The 19,542-nt window shown below is 45.5% G+C and overlaps 1 protein-coding gene across 4 annotated transcripts; it reads left to right on the top strand.

Moving 5' to 3' along the window:
• The first annotated feature begins 100 nt into the window (after positions 1-100).
• On the top strand, positions 101-19,219 carry LOC120898737 (mucin-19-like). 4 transcript variants are annotated; one of them, XM_040304980.1, is made up of 15 exons: positions 101-1,193; positions 4,205-7,277; positions 7,516-7,600; positions 7,687-7,885; positions 7,979-8,306; positions 8,377-8,500; positions 8,666-9,887; positions 9,967-10,104; positions 10,178-10,375; positions 12,076-12,718; positions 12,804-12,966; positions 13,054-13,328; positions 13,411-14,342; positions 14,958-15,272; positions 15,342-19,219. In XM_040304980.1, the coding sequence occupies exons 2-15, from the start codon at positions 4,594-4,596 to the stop codon at positions 15,413-15,415; spliced, it is 7,380 nt and encodes a 2,459-aa protein (XP_040160914.1). In that variant the 5' UTR covers positions 101-1,193; positions 4,205-4,593; the 3' UTR covers positions 15,416-19,219. The 4 variants fall into 4 exon arrangements, with proteins under 4 accessions (XP_040160914.1, XP_040160912.1, XP_040160916.1 ...); XM_040304978.1 differs by having other exon boundaries at positions 7,687-7,903; XM_040304979.1 differs by lacking the exon at positions 101-1,193 and adding an exon at positions 2,403-2,560 and having other exon boundaries at positions 7,687-7,903.
• Positions 19,220-19,542: the final 323 nt, after the last annotated feature.

Genomic DNA, 19,542 nt, shown 5'->3' with positions numbered 1-19,542 from the left:
AAAGGACGGCTAGCGAAAATGAGCGAGATGCAGCTATTTTCGAACGTCAAAAACCCTCGCCTTGCCCTGCGGGACATGTCAATCACGATGGACCAAAGTGCAAAGAAGGATTCCTTCCTCCATATTTGTATAGCCCATGAGCTTAGGCCGTCGGTAATTTTTCAAGCCGTAAATAAAGAGTGCAAAAATGACTGAATAAAGCAGCAAATCGAACGCACCAGGAACGGTAGTCGCACGGCTACAGCGGAAATTGTCGGTGTCGTGTGCGTTGGCAGTGTTTGGGTGTATCGATTTTGTGCTCCACACCGTCGAATGTGTATCGTCTTCGTTTGTGGTGCACTTTTCCGTCACAGCGAGACACTGCGGTAAAGGATCTGTGCGAGCGTGTGTGAGCAAAAAAAAAGGCCCGTGTCCGTAACGCGCCCCCCCACATCTAGCCTTGTTACGCGTAACATTTTCTAGCGAAAAGTGCAGTTCTTGGCCAATTTAGAACTGTGCGTGAGTGTGTGTATGTGTGTGTGTGATTGTGTGCTTTGAAAACGCTACCGTCGCACAGACGAAAGGCGAAATTTTGCATGGATCGGTGAGCCTTCTTCCCGTGAGAAAAAAAGTCAACGCAGAGAGCAAGAAGCAAAACAAGAAGAAGAAGAAGAAGTGTAGCCCGTCATATAATAGCTTCTGGGCTAGGTGGAAGGGAGGGATGCGAGTGTAAAATTGATGTGTGCGTGTGCATGTGTGCATGTGTGTGTGAGTGCTGTGTACGCGCGTATATCTGCCTGCTCGAGGACGTGCTAGTGTGTGCGTGTGTGCGTGCGCGTATTATGTGTATGCATCGTTGATCCTGTCAGCTTCCTGCAGTGTGTAGCGGGGCCGTCCGTCGTCGTGTAGCAGCAGCCCGCCTGCCCGGCCCGCCGGTTGTGTTTGCGGAGTGTGAAACAAAAACGGCAAAACCGAGATCATTCCAGCCAATCTTGCGTCAATGTCCGGCTTGGTGTGAGATGGGAATGTTTCCAAATCATAATATTAATCGGTATCAATGCACGGTCATTTCGACGAAGAACAACGTGATCTATGTCATAAAGTGGGAGTGTTAGAATAGGGGAGCGAAACATCAAACTGGATTAAACTGTGGCTAATGGATTATATGATGTGAAATAAAATCAGTAAATAAAATACTCATCTATCATTTAGAGGTAAGCTAAGCAAACGTTTCCTGCTGTTGGGTTGAGTTTAACCTCATATCATAGAAAAAAAAGCATATACCAAGACTATTTTGACGCTATATTCAAGTGAAGGCATTGCTTGAAAAAGTAGTGTAGATTTTCTTTTGTTGAGTTGCTGTTATCTATTGTTTTTGTAGTCTGGAAATATAGTAATTTATAAATAATGAAAACATTCTTTTGATTAGAAAACTTTTGAGATGAGATGTTGATGATGTTATAAAATTGCTTGTGTTTTTAATGTAAATATTGCTTCATCTACACTGCGCTATGTGCGATGTGTAATTATTACATTGTTTCCTCGTAACAGTTCTCGGAATTCTGATCACGATTCAAAACAAAAATCATTGTCTCGAGTAATTATGAGATTAAGACCCAATTGTGTGTCACCTTTGAACAATGAATTCTGCATGACATGCCTTCTGTGTGTTGTGTTTGTTTGTGTGTGTGTGTGTGTGTGTGTGTGTGTGTGTGTGTGTGTGTGTGTGTGTGTGTGTGTGTGTGTGTGTGTGTGTGTGTTTGTGTGTGTGTGTGTGTTGTGTGTGTATTGGAGGGGAAGGAGGATCGTATTTCACAACGAACTAGAGAACAATAGTGAAGAGAAGACGCCAATGTCAAATAATTTACATTACTTCCCTCTGATCTCCACAAGAACGGAAAGGACACACAGCGGGAAGGGTTCTTCAGAGACACCCTGTACATATGTATGTGTGTGTGTGTGTGCGTTTGAAAGACAATTGAGCGAGACGAATCCCCGGAGTCGTCTCTCCGGACTTGTTTGATTGTATGTTATTCAATCTCAATCCAAGGAGAGCGTGTTCTGAATCAGGATTGAAAGCCGTTGACAGCAAGAAACACTTCCCATAACGGTGCATTAATTCCATGTGCTAAATCAGCTTAGAAGCGTTCGAGAAGCGCTTGGGCAGACTGTGATGATTTTTCACAACGCCCAACTGGCCGCCAAACCCCCCCAAAAACACAAACCGATAACGTAAAACACGGCCGCCCCATGGTGTGGTATCGCGCGCGCTAGCCAGCAGCAAGTTTCAACCCCGGCCGGCGTGCAGTATAAACTCACGCGCGTGTACGCGTGTGTTAGTGAGCGCAGGCCGCTCGTGTTTGTACAAGGAAAACAGAAACATAGAATGCACGGGTATCCATTTTTATTACAACACAGTTTAACGCGTCACTTTGGTTCGGGAGGGGGTGTGTGTGTGTGTTTGATTGAAGGTTTTCAGAATGAATGACTTTTGAGGGCGAAAACGTGCATGTAATGTAGGCAAAACATTCGCCAAAGTGTACCGGAACGATTGCCGAAACGTTTGCTGATGGTGCTGAAGGTGCGTTTGGGTCGGGATGGGTTAAAAATGCGTCTCAAAATCGCTAGTGTGTGTGTACGTGTGTGTGCGGTTGTCTCCTTTGCGTAGAAAGGGGGCCTCTCCTCACTGCCTGCCGCCACTCTGCCTCTGACAGCAAGAAAATCACGGCAAATTGTTCGGCCCCAAAGTGTGTGCGTTCGGCTGTAATTAATAAGTATGGGATCGTTCTTAAGCGCTACCCTTTCGGCTTGAGTGTTTTTGCAATTGGCAAGCGTGCGTGATTTTTCGGCCAGTGTTCGTCCAATTTAGCCCCGCACACACACACACAGCGGTGTTGGTGTTTGATGTAAGGGGGGAGGGCTGGCAATTCTAATGTTGTTTGTTTGCTACGCACAAATGGAAGTTGGTTGAAAAAGAAAAAAGTTGTCACGAAGAGCGAAGAAGAAAGAGCAGCGCGCAGCAGGGCGGGAGAGAAAGAGAGCGAGCACGGGAAAGAGCAGGCGAGATTGATAGGTGCGAGCATAGCTGTGTGCGCGTGTGTGTATGTGCGTTGTTTTGCAGCAGCAAGCAGCAGCTCGACAGCAGCAGTAGCAGCAACAGCAGTAGTAGTAGTAGTGGTATGATGCGGTACAGCATGCACGGGTGATGGGTTCCGCTACGCGATAATACCGCGGGGACACGAAGTAGTGTTGGGACCATCCTGTGTAGATGTGTGCATGACAGAAAAGCACTGTTTTATGCTACGTTTTCTGTAAGCCTCCTCTGCGTATCCTGTAAAGGGCCTGACCCGACGTCCGCTGTGGCGTAGAGATGGATGGATATTTTTTTGTTGTTCTCCGCCACTGAACGCCAAACCATCATTATTTTGAGATGCCTTTTCGCCCGAGATTCAACCTACCCGATCCCTTCCGCAATTGTGGTTAATCGGAGACATTTCCACGCAGAATGAGCGGCAGAACATTGCTGCGCTGCGTGTTTGCGAACATGGAAGATGCATGAATTTTCACCGCACCGCCGTGTGGCATGGATGAAAATGCGAGCTTTGCGTATGAGTGCGTGTGTGCGGAAGGTGGTGCTGCTGTGTGTTTGTCATTACTAATACGCGTCCGTCCCGTCCTGCTGTGCTCAACTTTCCGCGATGATGAGAGTTACGCATGCATTCACGGTTAATCATTATGTTACATAGTGCGACATAATTATGCTGATCGACAGGGAGGGAACTAGATGATGGAAGAATGAATTAGTCACTTACGTTTCATGATGCGCATGCCAATCAGTAGCTACTCTAGAATGGTATTAAACATTAATTCTGTTCTGGTACGGTTTATAAAACTAATTGTTACAAACAGATAATTGGATAGTGCGCATTAAACCATTTATCTAAATCGCGAAACTATTAGAGAGTTTTGTTACAGACTGTGCCGTGCTAACGAATAAAGATCATGAAATTAGTTTTAAAATCAATACGGTTGATAGCAAAAAGGGTTAAAACATACAAATATATAAATGAACATGTGGAAGATAGTGTAAAAGTGTTAGAAGAGATAGTAATGGTAACGTTATGTTAACTGATGGAATTAATACCTTTGCTACTATTTAATTGCTGTTTAAATTCTTTACTAATCAATGATGTATTATTTTGTTTCTTCTTTTCTTAATTTGTAGATTAAAATGGTATTGCTGGCCCAAGGGCCGTGGCCCTTCGAAACTATTGTGCAACTGCTAGAAAACTGCAATCTTTGCCAAACAGTAGTCGGCTATCATAGTTGTCCTCGTTACCCGTGCTCTATTGCTCCAACATCATCGTCGTCGTCATCGTTCGTCCCGATTTCCCGCGCAGACTGTTCAACAACGAAAGGCGATTTAAGCGAACAAAACTTCCAAAGAACGACCGAATCGCCGGTGGACGTGCAGGAACAATTTGTCCGTAAAGCACCCAGCAGCTCTGCGTTATCTCTGCTATTTGACGCCACCGCTAACGTGACCCGACCAAACCGGTGGCAAAGATTGTTGATGGGCCCGCTGGTGGCGGAAGCCCCGCACTCTTTCACTGCATGGATTCAATGAGTCGCAACGAGGCGAACAGCAGCAGCCACCACCAAAACAAGGTGGTCTTAATGAATCAAGGAACTGATAGCAATAACGAAAGAGCTAATAATCTAACAAGTAGCGGTAGCAGCAGCAGCAGCAGCAGCAGCAGCGGCGGCGCCAACAGCCACAGCAACAGCACTCGAGGCAACAGCACTAGCGGTAGTAGCAGTAGTAGAAGCAACATTATTAGTCTTAGCGGTAGTAAGAGCAGTATTGGCAGTGACAGCAACGCTGCCAGTGGCAGCGGCGATAAATTTAGCGGCAGTAAGGGCAACCAACCGATAGCAGCGCACGTGGCGGCGATCATTCACCCGCAGCGTCTTCAGCACCATTCGGGGTCCGTAGATCGGCCGGCGTCCGCCGATTCCGACCGGGGGAGCTATAACCCGATAGCAGCGGCAACCGGTGCTGTTGGCGTGGTGTCGACTGTTGCACCCTCCTCCTCACCAGCGACGTCGTCCGGGGCGGATATAAAAGACTCCAACTTTGACGACGATAACGAGTGGGACGTCGGTATCGGAGATTTGATAATCGATTTAGACGCGGACATTGAAAAGACTGGTGCAAACCAGCATCAGCAGCAACAGAGACAGCAGCAGCAGCAGCAGCAGCAGCAGCAGCAGCAACAACAGCAACAGCAACAGCAGAGTCAACCGCAATCCAGTAGTAGCAGCAGCAGCAGCAGCAGTTCGACTACAGTTGGTGGTGTGCTGCAATTTCTATCAACCAGTGGTGGTGGTGAGTCCGCGTCAGCAATTACGCCAGTGACTACTCACAGCGGTCAGTCACGCAGTGGCAATAGTTCGGGAAAGGGGAGCAAATCCGGCGCAGTCAGTTGTTCCAGCGATACCAGAGACAAAAGCTCAGCAGGAGGAAGCGGAGCAGGAAACACTGCCAGCTCTGGTGGTAGCAGTAGCTCAAAGGGACATCATCATCACCATCACCATCATCACCACCACCATCATCATCACCATCATCGTCACAAACAGCAGCAACAACAGCAGCAGAGCGGTAGTAGCAGCAGCAGCAGCAGCGGCGGCAGCAGCAACAGCGGCAGTAGCAGTAGTGGTGGTGGAAGTAATACCAGCGCGAGTACGAGCCCAGGAGAGAAAGCCGGAGAGTCGCAGGGTAGAACTCGTACCACCAGTAATTCTTCTACCAGTAGCTCAGCTACACCGGCATTGCCTGTCAACCCCGTTACAGTGGGCAGTGCGCCAGTATCTGCAGCAGGGCAGGGAATAAGATCCCATCCGGGTATCGATACTATTGATAGTGCTGGTTCCCGTGGCGATACGCATACGCTCGTAGGGAGCAGCGGTCGCAGTAAACAGAGCGTACCATCCGCTAGCGCCAGCAGTGTGTCCGGGGTGGTTGGAAGCAGCGGCAGTAGCGGTGGTAATAGTAGCAACAGCAATACCACAACAATGTCTTCGACCACCAGCAGCTCGGGTAGCAAGTCAACGACCAAACTGTCCGTTGACCACCAAGCAACCCTGGATAAGGGGCTGAAAATGAAGATCAAGCGCACGAAGCCGGGCACGAAAACGTCCGAAGCAAAGCACGAGATTGTCAAGTCCGATCAAAACGGCACCACAGCCACAACGGCCACGTTAAGTACTAGTGGTGGTGGGGGTGGTGCGGGTGTCGGCACCGGTGGTATCGGAGCGTCTGCCGGGCTTACCAGCACGACCGGTGTTACTGGCATGACCACATCGGCCTTGGTAGGCACCGGATCATTGACGAGTGCTGGTACTATGGCAGGTACACCACTGAACGCCAACAGCGGTGCTTCGGCGGGTGGCCATTTAACGACTGATTCCGACAGTACGGGTATAGCTGGAGGCGGAGGAACGATCTCCGGAGTGGGTGGCGTTGTTGGAAGCGGAATTGGAGGAGTGCTGAGCTCTGGGTTGAATGCATCCGCCAGCGGACATTCGGGCAGCGGCACGGGAGTAAACTGTGCCAATGCGCTCGTCAACAGCAACGTTTCCAATGGCAGTAACAGTGGCAATGTGGCGCTGAGTAACAGTGGCAACACGGCCGGTAATAGTGGAGGCGGCAGTGGGAGCAGCACTAGCATTAGCGGTGGAAGTATCGTTCTGGGTAACTCCGGCAAAAAACACTCATCACAGTCCACCAACAGTGGAACGATTGGGAGTAGCAGCAACACGGGCGGCAACAGCAATGCCCAGCAGCAGCAGCTGAGCTCCGGTATGCTTACCTCTCAGCAGCAACAGTCCCAGCAGCAGCATCAGCAGCACCAGCAACAACCGGCACAGAGTTCAAACAAGCGTGGTAGCAGTAGTCACAGGAGAGACAAGGGGAAAGACAAAACCACACACCACAATCAGCGTGACAAAAGCGAGCAGCATCAAGGAGCATCGGGGGCTGCCGGTGGCTCCGTGGATGGCAGCATTGGTTCGAGCGGGTTGAATAATAGTCGATCCGCGACGAGCAGTGGCTGCGTATGCGTCGTCAATCATGATGCACAAGTCAACGGGTTACTACAGCAGCAGCCGTGCTCAAGTGCATCGTGCATTTATGCCAAGCCTGGAAGCAATAGTGGCGATCTTGGCGGTGGCGGAAACATATCCCTCGGCGCATCACATCGATTAGGCGCGGGAGGCATCATTCCGGGAAGTTTAAGGTAAATTTCGAAACTCGGGATTTTTGAAAACGACAATCGTATTAACACATTCAAACACAACTGCACACATCCTACACTGCTGCTTGAAACATTTCTAATATGGTTTTGGATCATATTTACATTTGAACGAATGTACATACTATCCAAATTTGCTACAAAATTCACCTTATATTTGTGTGTTCTGGTGCATTAGCAAACTATTTACAAATTTGTGCTTGGTTTAAATTTGTCTTTCCAGTGTTGGTACGGGTACGAACGCAGGAAGCAATACAAGCACTCCGAACGCTCCTGGTCCACCGGTACTGGGAAAGGATATCAATAAGGTAAAACTAATTGCATAACATATGATCATCTATTAATGATGTCTGTCCATTATAACGCTTTATTTTACTTTACATACAAATTTTAGCTATTGAATCTAAATGTAGCAAACGCAGGAACACATAATTCCGGAGGAAATAATACCAATAGCAGCAGTAGTATAGCCGGTACAGGAACAGGCAACATTTGCAATGCGAACAACATCCATACCGGTGCTACCGGCGTGCTGAAAGCTCAATTGCAGGCTGGCTCCATGGCTGGAACCGCTAGCGAAGGATCCGGAACGGGTACGGCAAACATGATGGGTATGGGAAATCTTGGAAGCTGCCAGGTTAATGATACATGACAACTAACCAAAAATGCATTTCTTTTCGTTCTAGGAATGTTCTCGGGTAGTGCCGCATCATCGCCCAATCTCTCGGCGGCTCTGTCAACGCACGACGATAAAAGTGGTTCAAGCCCGCCCCCCGCAAAGCGTCACAAGGGCGACAAGAAGGAAATGGTAGACGTGTGTGTTGGCACGTCCGTCGGCACGATAACGGAGCCGGACTGTTTGGGTCCCTGCGAACCGGGCACATCTGTCACGCTGGAGGGTATCGTATGGCACGAAACGGAGGGTGGCGTTCTAGTGGTGAACGTTACTTGGCGGGGAAAAACTTACGTTGGAACGTTGATTGATTGCACCAAACATGATTGGGCGCCTCCGAGGTATGTTTTGCATATTACAATGCCAAACAAAATAAATTAAATTATTCATTAAATGTTTTATTTTTCTTAGGTTTTGTGATTCTCCGACCGAGGAATTGGACTCTAGGACACCGAAAGGACGAGGCAAAAGAGGTCGAAGCTCAGCTTTGCTGCCAACGAACGATCTTAGCAATTTCACGGAGACTCGTAGCTCGGTAGGCAAATTTAAAGATAATTTTGTGTTGGGTTTGAACGGTGGCAAAGAAACAAACGGTCTTCATTGGTTTATAATCATTGAATGTTGTGGGGAAAATAGTTTACTGGTGTACAAGCTTATCAGTCTCTAATCTATTCTATATTTTTGACTTGCGTACCTACAGATGCACAGTAAGTTAAGGAACGGCGGTTCCAAAGGACGAGGAGGACGAGGAGGCATAATCGAGACGAACGCGGCAAGTGCAACCGGAGCATCCAAACTACCAACGCTCACTGCCAGTGCAAATGTTCTTGGAACAGCCAACAATGGAGGATCGCTGGGCGGTGCCAGCAATACACCCTCAACGTCACCAGTAGCATTTCTTCCGCCGCGAGCAGAAAAACGCAAATCAAAGGACGAGTCTCCTTCCCCGCTAGGCGCGGGCAGTGGTGGCAGCGGTTCCGGTGGGGCCGGTAGTAACAATGGTGCGCAGAACACCATGAGCAATAATGTGATAAACTCGGCGTCTGTAAATATCGGAAGCAACTCCTCCGGCAACGCAGGAAGTGGTTTTAACAATGCATCCAGCGGAGACGGTAGCGGCCACACGGGTGGCTCCCCGTCGATCGTTAATCTCGTGACGGGATTAAATGTTCAGGTGAGCAGTGGCGGTAGCGGAACTGCCGGCGGATCGGCGTGTAAAAAAGCAAAAAGCAGCACCGCAGCCTGTGCAATTTCACCGGTACTGCTAGAGTGTCCTGAGCAAGACTGTAGCAAAAAGTACAAGCACGCGAACGGGTTGAAGTACCATCAGAGCCATGCACACGCAGGCAGTGCCTCTTCCATGGATGAGGATTCATTGCAAGCGCCAGAATCACCGCAACGAATAGCACCTTCGCCGACAACCAACAATACCGCCCCGTCACCTCTGTCCGTGGCCGTCGGTGGCAGCACAGCTCTCCCCACTGCAGCCGCCGGAGGTTCGTCTGCAACGGGCAACAACAGTGAACTCGTCCTGGCCCTGTCTACCACGACCGGTGGATCAGGCTCCAGCTCTGCCATAGCAACATCCTCATCTACCCCATCACCATCACAATCAGTGTCTGGGTCGGCTTCCTGCATTTCAACGATGTCTAGTCAATTGTCACAACAAAATTTAGCATCTAAACAATCCCTTGGCCCCAACAATTCCAACACAATCAACAATGGAAACAGTGGTGGTGGTGGTGTTAATTCTCAGGACACAACGGGTATGCTACTGCATCAGTCCTCATCCGCTGATCAAATGTCAACGTCTGGCGTAACGGCGGGCACTGTAGGCACAAATGAACAGCAAGACCCTGACAGACATGGCGCCAGTGGTGGTCCAGAGGCACCGACTGACGGAGGTTCGGCTACACTGAATGGTAAGAATAAGTATGACATCAGACAAGAATCCTTGTTAACTTGTGCATGTCTCTCTCGGTCTATTGCTTTCCGCTTTAGATGAGGAATCAAACCTAACAACTACTGGAGTAATGAATGCTAGCAGCGCGGCAGGTTCAGTTGCAATACCAAGATCGCCGGCTGTTGGTATGGGAATGCTGTCGACTGCTCCAACAACTCCTTCTACACCAGTGGATGGTAAGGATGCTTCTTTTGTAAATGAAACGATGATATGAATTATAAAATACGAATATTTGCTTATTATTTGCAGCACATAAAACTCCTCATGGTTTCGCAAAGCAAAAGAAAAGTCGCAAATCGCCCGGTCCTTCTACCAACGCCGAATTTGACCCAATGGCTGCATCCGCGGGCAATCGCACAGAGGACGTTCAGAGTCCCGCTTACAGTGATATTAGCGATGATTCCACTCCCGTTACTGATGCTACGGATTTGCCCATGGGAGCAGGAGGTGAGTTTGGTGCAGTGTTTAGAGCATTCGCAGAGAATCCGCAAAGGCCATCTAAACGAAGCACAATTGCTATTGTACTCGAAACGTTTGCTGTTCAGGGTTTACCCAAACGAGTCACTTTTGAACTTTAACAGCATACGAAAATGCTGAAAATGGAATAGAAATACAAGTTGACGAAATAGAATCTCAGTTTCTGGTTTTACCGAGGCACTTTCCACTCTGAACAGCATTGCAGGGTTTTTCCGAGTCAATTTCCAATGTGCACAGCATTATTCATCGCTTGCAAGCCAACAGACGTCAAATGTTGTATTTGTATGACAAACATTTTTCAGTTCTTTCGCATGATGTTAACACATCGCAAGCTGGACTGTGTTTGACAGTTCTTTGTGATGTGTTGAAAATCATGTGGAAGAATTGAAATTTTATTGTGGTGAAAATATAACGCGTGACAGCTGATGAACAACATCTTGCAAGCGATGAATAATGCTGTGCACATAGGAGATTGATTTGGAAAAGCATGTATTCATCCCCCGAAAGACGTTTTTCAAATGTTGTATTTGTATCATAATTATTTTTCAGTTTTTGCACATTCAGTTCTTCAACACGTTTCAAGCTAAAGTACGTTTGAAAGTTCTTTGTGATGTTTTGAAAATCATGTATAAAAACTTAAATTCTATTATGAAGCAAATACACCATTTGACAGTTGTTGAAAAACATGTTTGAGGCGATGAATAATTATGTACACATTTGAAAGTGACTTTGAAAACCCTGTAATGATGTTCATCGTGAGAAGTGGCTTGGAATACCCTGTAATCACCGCGCTCGTATTCCAATAGCTAGTACAAATGTTGTATTTGGATTAGAATAATTTTTCTTCCACATGATTCTCAACAGGCCTAAATCTAAACTGCGTTTGAAGGTTTTTTTTTTGTCGTGTGTTGAAAATCAATCCAAAGATATGAAACTGTATTGTGACAGCTGTTGAAAAACACTTCGCACGCGTTGAAAAACAGCTGTCAAATGTTATATTTGCATGACTATCATTTTTCAGTTCTTTCACATGACTTTCAACACGCCAGAAGCTTAACTGCGTTTGACAGAATTTTTTTTGTGATGTGTTGAAAATCATGCCGAAAAGCTGAAAATGTTTTGTGATGCAGATGTTATATGTGACAGCTGTCGAAAAACATGTTGCTGGCAGTTAATTCCCCGATATACGCCATACTCGATATACGCGATTTTGCTATATGCTATTTTGTAAATTTGGCAGTTCTTTGAGCAAATTGTACTAATTTGACACATCGAATTTCAAATGCAAAATAAATTCCCTTTTGATCGAATTTTAAAAACCATTTTAAAAGAGGTATGAAATTGTAATCTTCAGTTAAAATTAGATCAAATAATTAATGTAGTGGCTAAAACCAACCACTATAAGCTAAATTATACGAAAATTTGCTATAATTTGACTGAAAATCTCGAAATTGTACTAACGCTAATACTCGAGATACGCTATTGCCTCCGGTTCGCATTAATAGCGTATATCGGGGAATACCGTTACGTGATTTTCTAAGTCAATGACCCGGGTAAACCCTGTTTACATTCGAAAGCGACATGGGAAAACCCTGTTTTTATTCTTATAATCGATGATGTCGACAATTCTGTATGGTTCGTTTATATTCTTGCTTTTGCAATCTTTCTAGAAAAATCAAAAGGATCTCATATGGCAGAAAACACAAGAAAAGCAAACGACACTCCAGCTGAATCAGTAAACAACGCCAGCAACAGTAATCCTAGCACCAGCGGTCCTTTGGGGCCACTCTCCAGCTATGGTCTTTATCCATACTACGCAGGACTGCCCCATCAGCAACCACCTCCACCGCCACCGCCCGGTGGTCCGTACTTCCCTACGGCTGCAGACCTTGGCTCAAACAAACCTCCTCCGCCACCTCCAATCGGTCCGGTTCCCTTACCTCACGGTGTCGCAACTAGCATTGCACCCTCAGCAGTCTCTGCTGCCGGAGGGCCGCTCGAGTACAGCAAAAATAAAGAGCCGCCGTTGGATCTTATGAACAAACCAAACAACACAGGACCACCACAGCATCCATTGCATCAGCCGCAGCCTCCATCCTCTGGATTACCCCCTCCGCCATCGCTAGCATCAGCCGGTCCACCTACAGGGCCGGAGGGTGTTCGCACTCCCGGAGGGCTTATGCTGAACCCGTCCGCGACTGCCGGATTACCGTCACTTGCAGGGGCAGCTGATGTGAAGGACGGTTCGATATTGAGCGCTGGTCCTCCTCCGCCACCGGGTGGCAAAGTACTGTCACATTACTATCCTTATGGGTGAGTGTATTCGAGATGTTGGACAGGTTTCACATCACCTTTGCCCACCGACATGGTTTCTGATCTAATGGTTTCATCCTTTCAGCTATGTACCCCCCGGGTATAATTATCCCGGGCTCGATGCTGGCTACGGTCAGCTGTCGGTAATATCGGACGAATCAAAGCATAGTCCGGTTATTACGGTCAAGGAGGAACGGTTAAAAGAGAGCCAAAGTCCTAGCGAGTACAGCAAACTGGGTGCATCCCCGGTGAGTGCAAATAATTAGCTCAACTGAAGTAATGTTTGACAAAATCAGGATCCCTTCTTATACCAAATGCATTCATATCGTTTGCAGCTCATGGCCTCAAAACTCATAAAATCGGAATCTACGAAAGATATAAAGACTGAACCAGGCCTAAGCGGAAGTGGCGGCGGATCGCTACACGGCCCCGGTATTCATCCTAAAGATCCTCAACAAGCTGGTCCAAATCAACAACCGCCATCCCTGCCACCGCAATCGCTGGGTCCGTATGGTAGCATGTTCCGACATGGGCTCGGTGTAGGTCCACCACCCGGAGGTCCGCCACCACCGTCCCATATCCCAGCGTCTCGAGAGGAGGATCTTCGAAGGTACGTAAAAGTTGAACGAAACCAAACACAAAAACTCAAACTTATTTTTTGTTCAACCTTTCCCAATGTATCAATATTATAGAATGTTCAGCTACACTGATCAACGACGAGTAGGTGGCAATCCCCCACCATCGGGTCATCCGGGAGGGCCACCGGGGCTTCCGCCCGGTCTTAATCCAAAGGATGAGCCGCATTCACCATCATCGCACGGGCAATCGCAGCAGCAATCAGGATTGCATGGACAATCGTTGCCGGGTTCGGGAAAAGGTTCCAAAACCTCCTCGGGACAGACCGGTTCGTCGTCCTCATCCGGTGGAGGAAGCAGTAAAGGAATGGGGAAAGGTTCTGACAGTGGCAGTGGAAGCATCAAGCAGGAGGACAAAGAAAGCGCAATGAAAATCAAACAGCAGCAGCAGCAACAGGAGGGTCAGAAACCGACGATGGAAACGCAAGGCCCACCGCCACCGCCAACCTCCCAGTACTATTCACCGTCGCTGTATATGAGCGCCTCTCCGTTCGGGTTCGATCCAAACCATCAAATGTATCGACAGATGTTGGTTTCCACTGCGCCGTACAGTGCGCCACCCTATCACTTGCAAATACCGCGCTTCAATCACCCGCCCGAGGATCTGTCGCGGAATCAGAGTACGAAAGCGCTTGATCTGCTGCAGCATCATGCCAGTCAGTACTACAACTCACACAAGATACACGAGCTTAGCGAGCGCGCAATGAAAAGCCCGACCAGCAACAGCGTTAAAGTAAGCGTATCAAGTCCCAATCTCTCGCAGCAACCCGGTTGCCAAAATCCTAATCTATGCATTCCTCCACCAAACAGTAGTAGCGCAGGATTGTCTTTACAGCAACAGCAGCAGCAGCAACAACAGTCAGTTGCTGCCGCTCAACAACAATCATCTAATTCTAGTGGTGGTGGCGGTGGTGGTGGTGGGAGTGGTGGTGGGCCACCACCATTGCAGCAATCATCGCAACCTCCTTCGTCCGGGAATCATATGCAAGGTAACAAATTAATGTTATACTGAGATTAGTTTGCCCTTTTTTATTAGTTTGAGAGCACGGTAGACCTTAAAAACGACAGTTGTCTCGTGCACATCATATGCTGGCTAAGGATTGCATTTGGAAAAATTGAAATAGATTGTTAAGCAAAGAGAATAAACTTAAACAAACATAACTTATACTACTTTTATCAATACTTTCAATTACATTAAGTAAAACGTCGCGAACACAAAATCGGTTCAATGTTGGGGAGCTTATCGTATTTCTGTGTGTTGGACCGTGTCCTCCTGTTGCAAGGATTTAGTTCGTCCGGTTGCTTACGTGGTGAAAATGTCAGTCCGTAGTGTAAGCCCTGTATACAATGCGAGCATGATGATACTTAGCAGCCTCTCTTTCGTCCCATTTGTTTTTGCAAATAAGGCTTGCTTTCGGATATCGCTGACGAATCGTTAGAATGATAATAAATGCGATTGTATGGATAATTCTTGAAATCGGCACTGTTGAAACTGTACCTTAATTGCAAAACAAACTCTCATTTGTTCGTTTAACTTCAAAGAATCATAAAGCAGCTATACCTCAGTTGTAAAAAAACACCAAAATCTTCCATTCTCGTTACAGGGACAACAGTGAATAGCAATAGTGGGAGCAGTGGTAATGTAAATAGTGGTAACAGCGGTGCCAGTGGTGGTCCCGTTGGAGCAAATAATGGTAGTGCCAGCGGTAACGGCGGTAATCCTGGCGACGGTCAGGGTAAAGATCATACCGGCGGCAATAGCTCTGCCAATTCCCAGCAACAATCGTCCACCGGTGGCAGTAGTTCCAGCGGTGGAGGCAATGCCGGGGCTCGAAGTCCGCCCCCTCAACGCCATGTGCACACACACCATCACACCCATGTTGGACTTGGTTATCCAATGTTTCAAGCACCATATGGCGGTAAGCAAATGAAATGTTTACACACGGTTTATCAGGGTATTAAAGTGGATGATTTTCTCATTGTTTCAGCCGTACTAGCGACACCCCAGGCGGCGGCCGTCACTGTGCTCAGCCCATTCCAGACGGGACCGCCCACCAAGTGAAGCAAAACATCTCACCGTCCCGTCAGATAAATCATCTGGGATTGGTAGCAGCGCGTGTTCCTTTTGCAGATGGAGTTTTGTAAATATACATATATGTGTGTGAGTGTGTTTGTGCGTGCGTGCGTGTGTGCGTGTGTGTGATATACATATGACCTACGATCAATCCGCTTTTTCTCAAATTACCGTATCCTGGATTGTTGCTACCAACGCTATTGAAACAGTGAACAAAGGAGCTAACAAGAGCAAGGTGACGGGACGTTCCGTTTCTTAGGAACTAGACAAGACGAAAAACACATCAGTTCTCTTACGCGAATGAATTGTAGTAATTTGCAGCAGACCAGTTTCAGTTGAAGTAGAATATCTAATGTTGTAATCGCGATGTAGTAAAAAGCGTTCTTACGATCTATAGTTTACGCGGTGAGCAATTGTAGTACCTACTGCGAGATTGCTGAACTAACGGCAATATTGGCCACAGCTAACAAACCTATGATAATTATATGATTGCGTTGGTGAATGGCGCGTCGCGTGATATTTAAGGCACATTTATCATGCTTCAGTTTTTCAAACTCTTAGAATTTTATGTAGCGTTATTACGTACCCGACGTAGTAGGGTTGAGAAAAACCGTTGGCCACGTTCCAGTCCATTTGTGTTAGCTAATCGATCGATCAATAGATCGAAGTTGTTTAACCTTTTTTTGAGACGATTGCTTTGATAGCTTTCTTTTTTTTTACGTTCGATCAGTAATATTTGGTAAAACAATGAATGAAAATTTTTAATGAAGAGAAGAAAATATCGTTCAAAATCTAGCCTCTAATATAAAACTACTATTTGGGAAAGCAAAACCACTGCATCGCAAAAGATCAATGTTATTTATAGAAGAAGGAGAAGGAAAAAAACACTGAACATTTAAATGGTCCACACCAATGCAAAATGTAAATATGCTCGAAATTCGACAACGGGGAGAGGATTGGTGATATTTGTCAAGTATTATTCACGAACGAAATTTGATTGAAAAGCATAACACGCTACGTTCGAGTTGATCGTGCACAACGCAGCGCAGTGGTGTGTTAAAGTCTACTTACTACTTTATTGTTATCTCTTCTTTTAGATAAACAAAAAGAAAAACAACCCTCATTGACGCATGAATTTACATTTCAACTCAAAACAGTCAAACAATGCTAAATGGGCGGTAAATAAAGTAGTGTGCAGATGCGGACAAGAGCTGCTAGTATAACGCATTGTAGCGGAAACACAGAGATGCGCACGATCGAAGCACGGTACAGAAAATATGAGTTCATATGAGAGTTTTTTGATAGCTTTTGGACGGGTTTGAACGGTGACAGTGCGTTCGTGGTGGAAGTGTCGTGTTGTTATATATTCATACATATATTTTTGTACAAACAAAATCGAAAAAGAAGGTCAAAGATAATTGTTTGGCGATGTGGGTAGGAAATCCTGTCAGGCAGAAGAAATGGTTAAATGATCCATCGTTTTACCCGGAAACATGATTGTCTGTTTAACGGAACGCGACGCAAACCACATAAATACAAAAACACACACACACATACACCTTACTCACTTACAGGGGTTGCGTCGCGTATTAGTTTGAAACGCAAACGCAAGGCATATCGATGGCCAATTTCTGTGCTTTCTGTTGTAAAATTATGTAGAAAATAATTAAGCGCTGAATATTTAGGAAGAAACGTTATGCTATCGCAAGAAGATGACAAACAACATTATTCATTGAAGCGTGCGCGGCACGGCGCAAGGATGTCGGAAGGGACAAAGAAGAGTTGTAATTAACTAAGTGTAGATCATTTGACAGTAGTAGTTCCATTGTGTGTGAATGTTAGCTTCGTTAAGTGATTGGAAGTGCAAAGAAAGATCGAAAAAAAACAGTGTTGTATATTCATGTGTAAAGCATGTAGGCATAAGTGATAATAATTTCCGAGTGACAAGGGTATGTGTGTGTGAGTGTATAGGTGCGTAGTACATAAGATACATGGTTGGTGGATGAACGCGCGCGCAGCAAGGAAAAGAAAGCACCAATGTTTTGCGGCGAACGCGTTTCTTTGTCTCTCAAACCTGTAGATCTGTGCTGATCTATGAACAGCGCGGTAAAAAAGAGGTTCAGTCGTGTGCATGAGTGTGTATTGGCATTGTGTAAGCCAAATTGAACTTAAAGTTTCATGTTTGACGCTTTCGTAGGAAGGAGAGAAAATAACCAGAAAGTCAATCAAACGCTTGTCGATGGACGGCAAATTGTGTCACACTGTATGAGGTATGGATAAGAATAAGTGTGACAGAAATCAGTGCACTGGCTAACGCTAGGATTAACGCAACAGTTAATGCAAATTGGTCGGAGTATAACGCATTGGAAAAAAGCGACAGCGCATCAAATGTATATTGTATGTAAATAGTAAACACAATTACTACTCCGAACGGTGTTTTGCGCTACAGGACAATGATTTCAGCGGAGGGAACGTTGCTGTGCTGGAAACGTATTGCATTTTCACAGCATCGCGGGGCGGGGCTTGGTTTTAGCAGCTATGTTGCGCAGGCAGCGAACATAATGTAGACAAGTTTTCCATAGTCTTCGTACGTTTCTCAACCATTTGTAGCAATACTATCGTTTATATCACTATTTCTTTTCGCTCTGTGATGGCAACGGGGGACACGACCTCCAAGATTCATTGTCGCCTCTGCATTATTACACATTCTTTCTAAAACCTGTACGCGTTTAAGCAATGCCATTCTATACCGTAATACTGCTGTCTATTAATGCTTTTGATGTGTGTACGAAGAGGAAGAACGTGAATTCTCAAACCCCAGGGGATTATATTGCAATTGCTCCAATGCGCTACAGTGCAGACATTTTTTTTCTTTGTATAAATTACGTAAAAGAGGATGTTTTTGTTATTTACAAATTTTGCTTCTCTCGTAAGTGTGACAAACAGGGCAGACTAGTACGAGTGTGTGGTGGTTTGTGGTTTGCGTGTTTTGGGTGGTGTATGCGGTTACTGTGTTGATGTAGAAAAACAGCAGCAACACAACGTAATCTTCCCCATAAAAAACGCACCCGAACACATCACATGTCAGAAAATCAGAAATAATGTAAACCCCCCCCCCTCCCTTTGGCCACCACGATTCATCTTTGGGCGTACGAAAAGCGGCGGCACATATCTGTTCACTTCGAACGGAAAGCCAAATGTTATAATCTATTGACAAATGAAAAGTAATAAGGTTAAATTAAGAAAAGCAGAGCGATAAATATGGGTGGCAAAAAGGAGGAAAGTAAAAAAAAACATTGGAAAAACATCCGATAGGTTTGTGTAAAACAACATTTAGTGCATGAACTGCAAAGATGAACGTATTACGTGCTTCTTAATCCCGTTAATTGTAAGTCCACAGAAATGCAGTAAGTTGAATGTGTATAAATAATACTAATGAATAACTAATAATAATAATAATAATAATAATAATAATATTAATAATAATTATTATTGTAACAGAACCTAGAAATAATGAGCTACTATTACTCAACAACACTGAATATTGCTTATAAATATTCGGTACAAGGAATAATGGAAAAGGACAAAACAAAAACAAACAAACAAACAAAATTTGCTAAATGTGAAAATTGCATCCGCACATACAAAAACATGGTATATATATAGAAAAGAATATGTATATCAGCATATATAAATATGAATATAGCTCCTATCAAAATCATACCTACATAATAATATATAGGAGGATACATTCCTTATATTGGAGTAAATAAAAAGTAAAACAGATCAATACTGAGAGTAAAAACCAGAACAGCAGCAGGCAGGTACACATGGGCAAAAAAAATCGAATAAAATCAAAACATTTAAAAATGAAACTGTAGTCTTATTTACTTCTCGTTTGATGTGGTGTACGCTGTAAGCTCGATAATCGTGTGAATCGCTCGTTTTCGATTTTGCGCCGATAGAATCGTAGAATTCGTACAGCTTCTGAACAAAATCCTCTCAATCGCGGCTATAAGGGTTTCGTCAGATTTGGACTAAGTCAATGTAGGTGTATATGAGTACTAGTGTTATAAACGTACGATATAGTCTTCGATTCGATCTTTGATGTAATC

This window comes from Anopheles arabiensis, chromosome 2, assembly GCF_016920715.1.
Source record: "Anopheles arabiensis isolate DONGOLA chromosome 2, AaraD3, whole genome shotgun sequence".
Lineage (NCBI taxonomy): Eukaryota > Metazoa > Arthropoda > Insecta > Diptera > Culicidae > Anopheles > Anopheles arabiensis.
The sequence above is the reverse complement of the archived record's forward strand: the minus strand, read 5'-3'. Positions and strand labels throughout refer to the sequence as shown.

Excerpts from the sequence above, each read along its gene's own strand:
- LOC120898737 (XM_040304978.1), top strand. The coding sequence starts at position 4,594 with ATGGATTCAATGAGTCGCAACGAGGCGAACAGCAGCAGCCACCACCAA. Across the intron at positions 7,278-7,515 it reads ATCATTCCGGGAAGTTTAAG|TGTTGGTACGGGTACGAACG; the intron begins GTAAATTTCGAA and ends TTGTCTTTCCAG. Across the intron at positions 14,343-14,957 it reads GTCCGGGAATCATATGCAAG|GGACAACAGTGAATAGCAAT; the intron begins GTAACAAATTAA and ends TTCTCGTTACAG.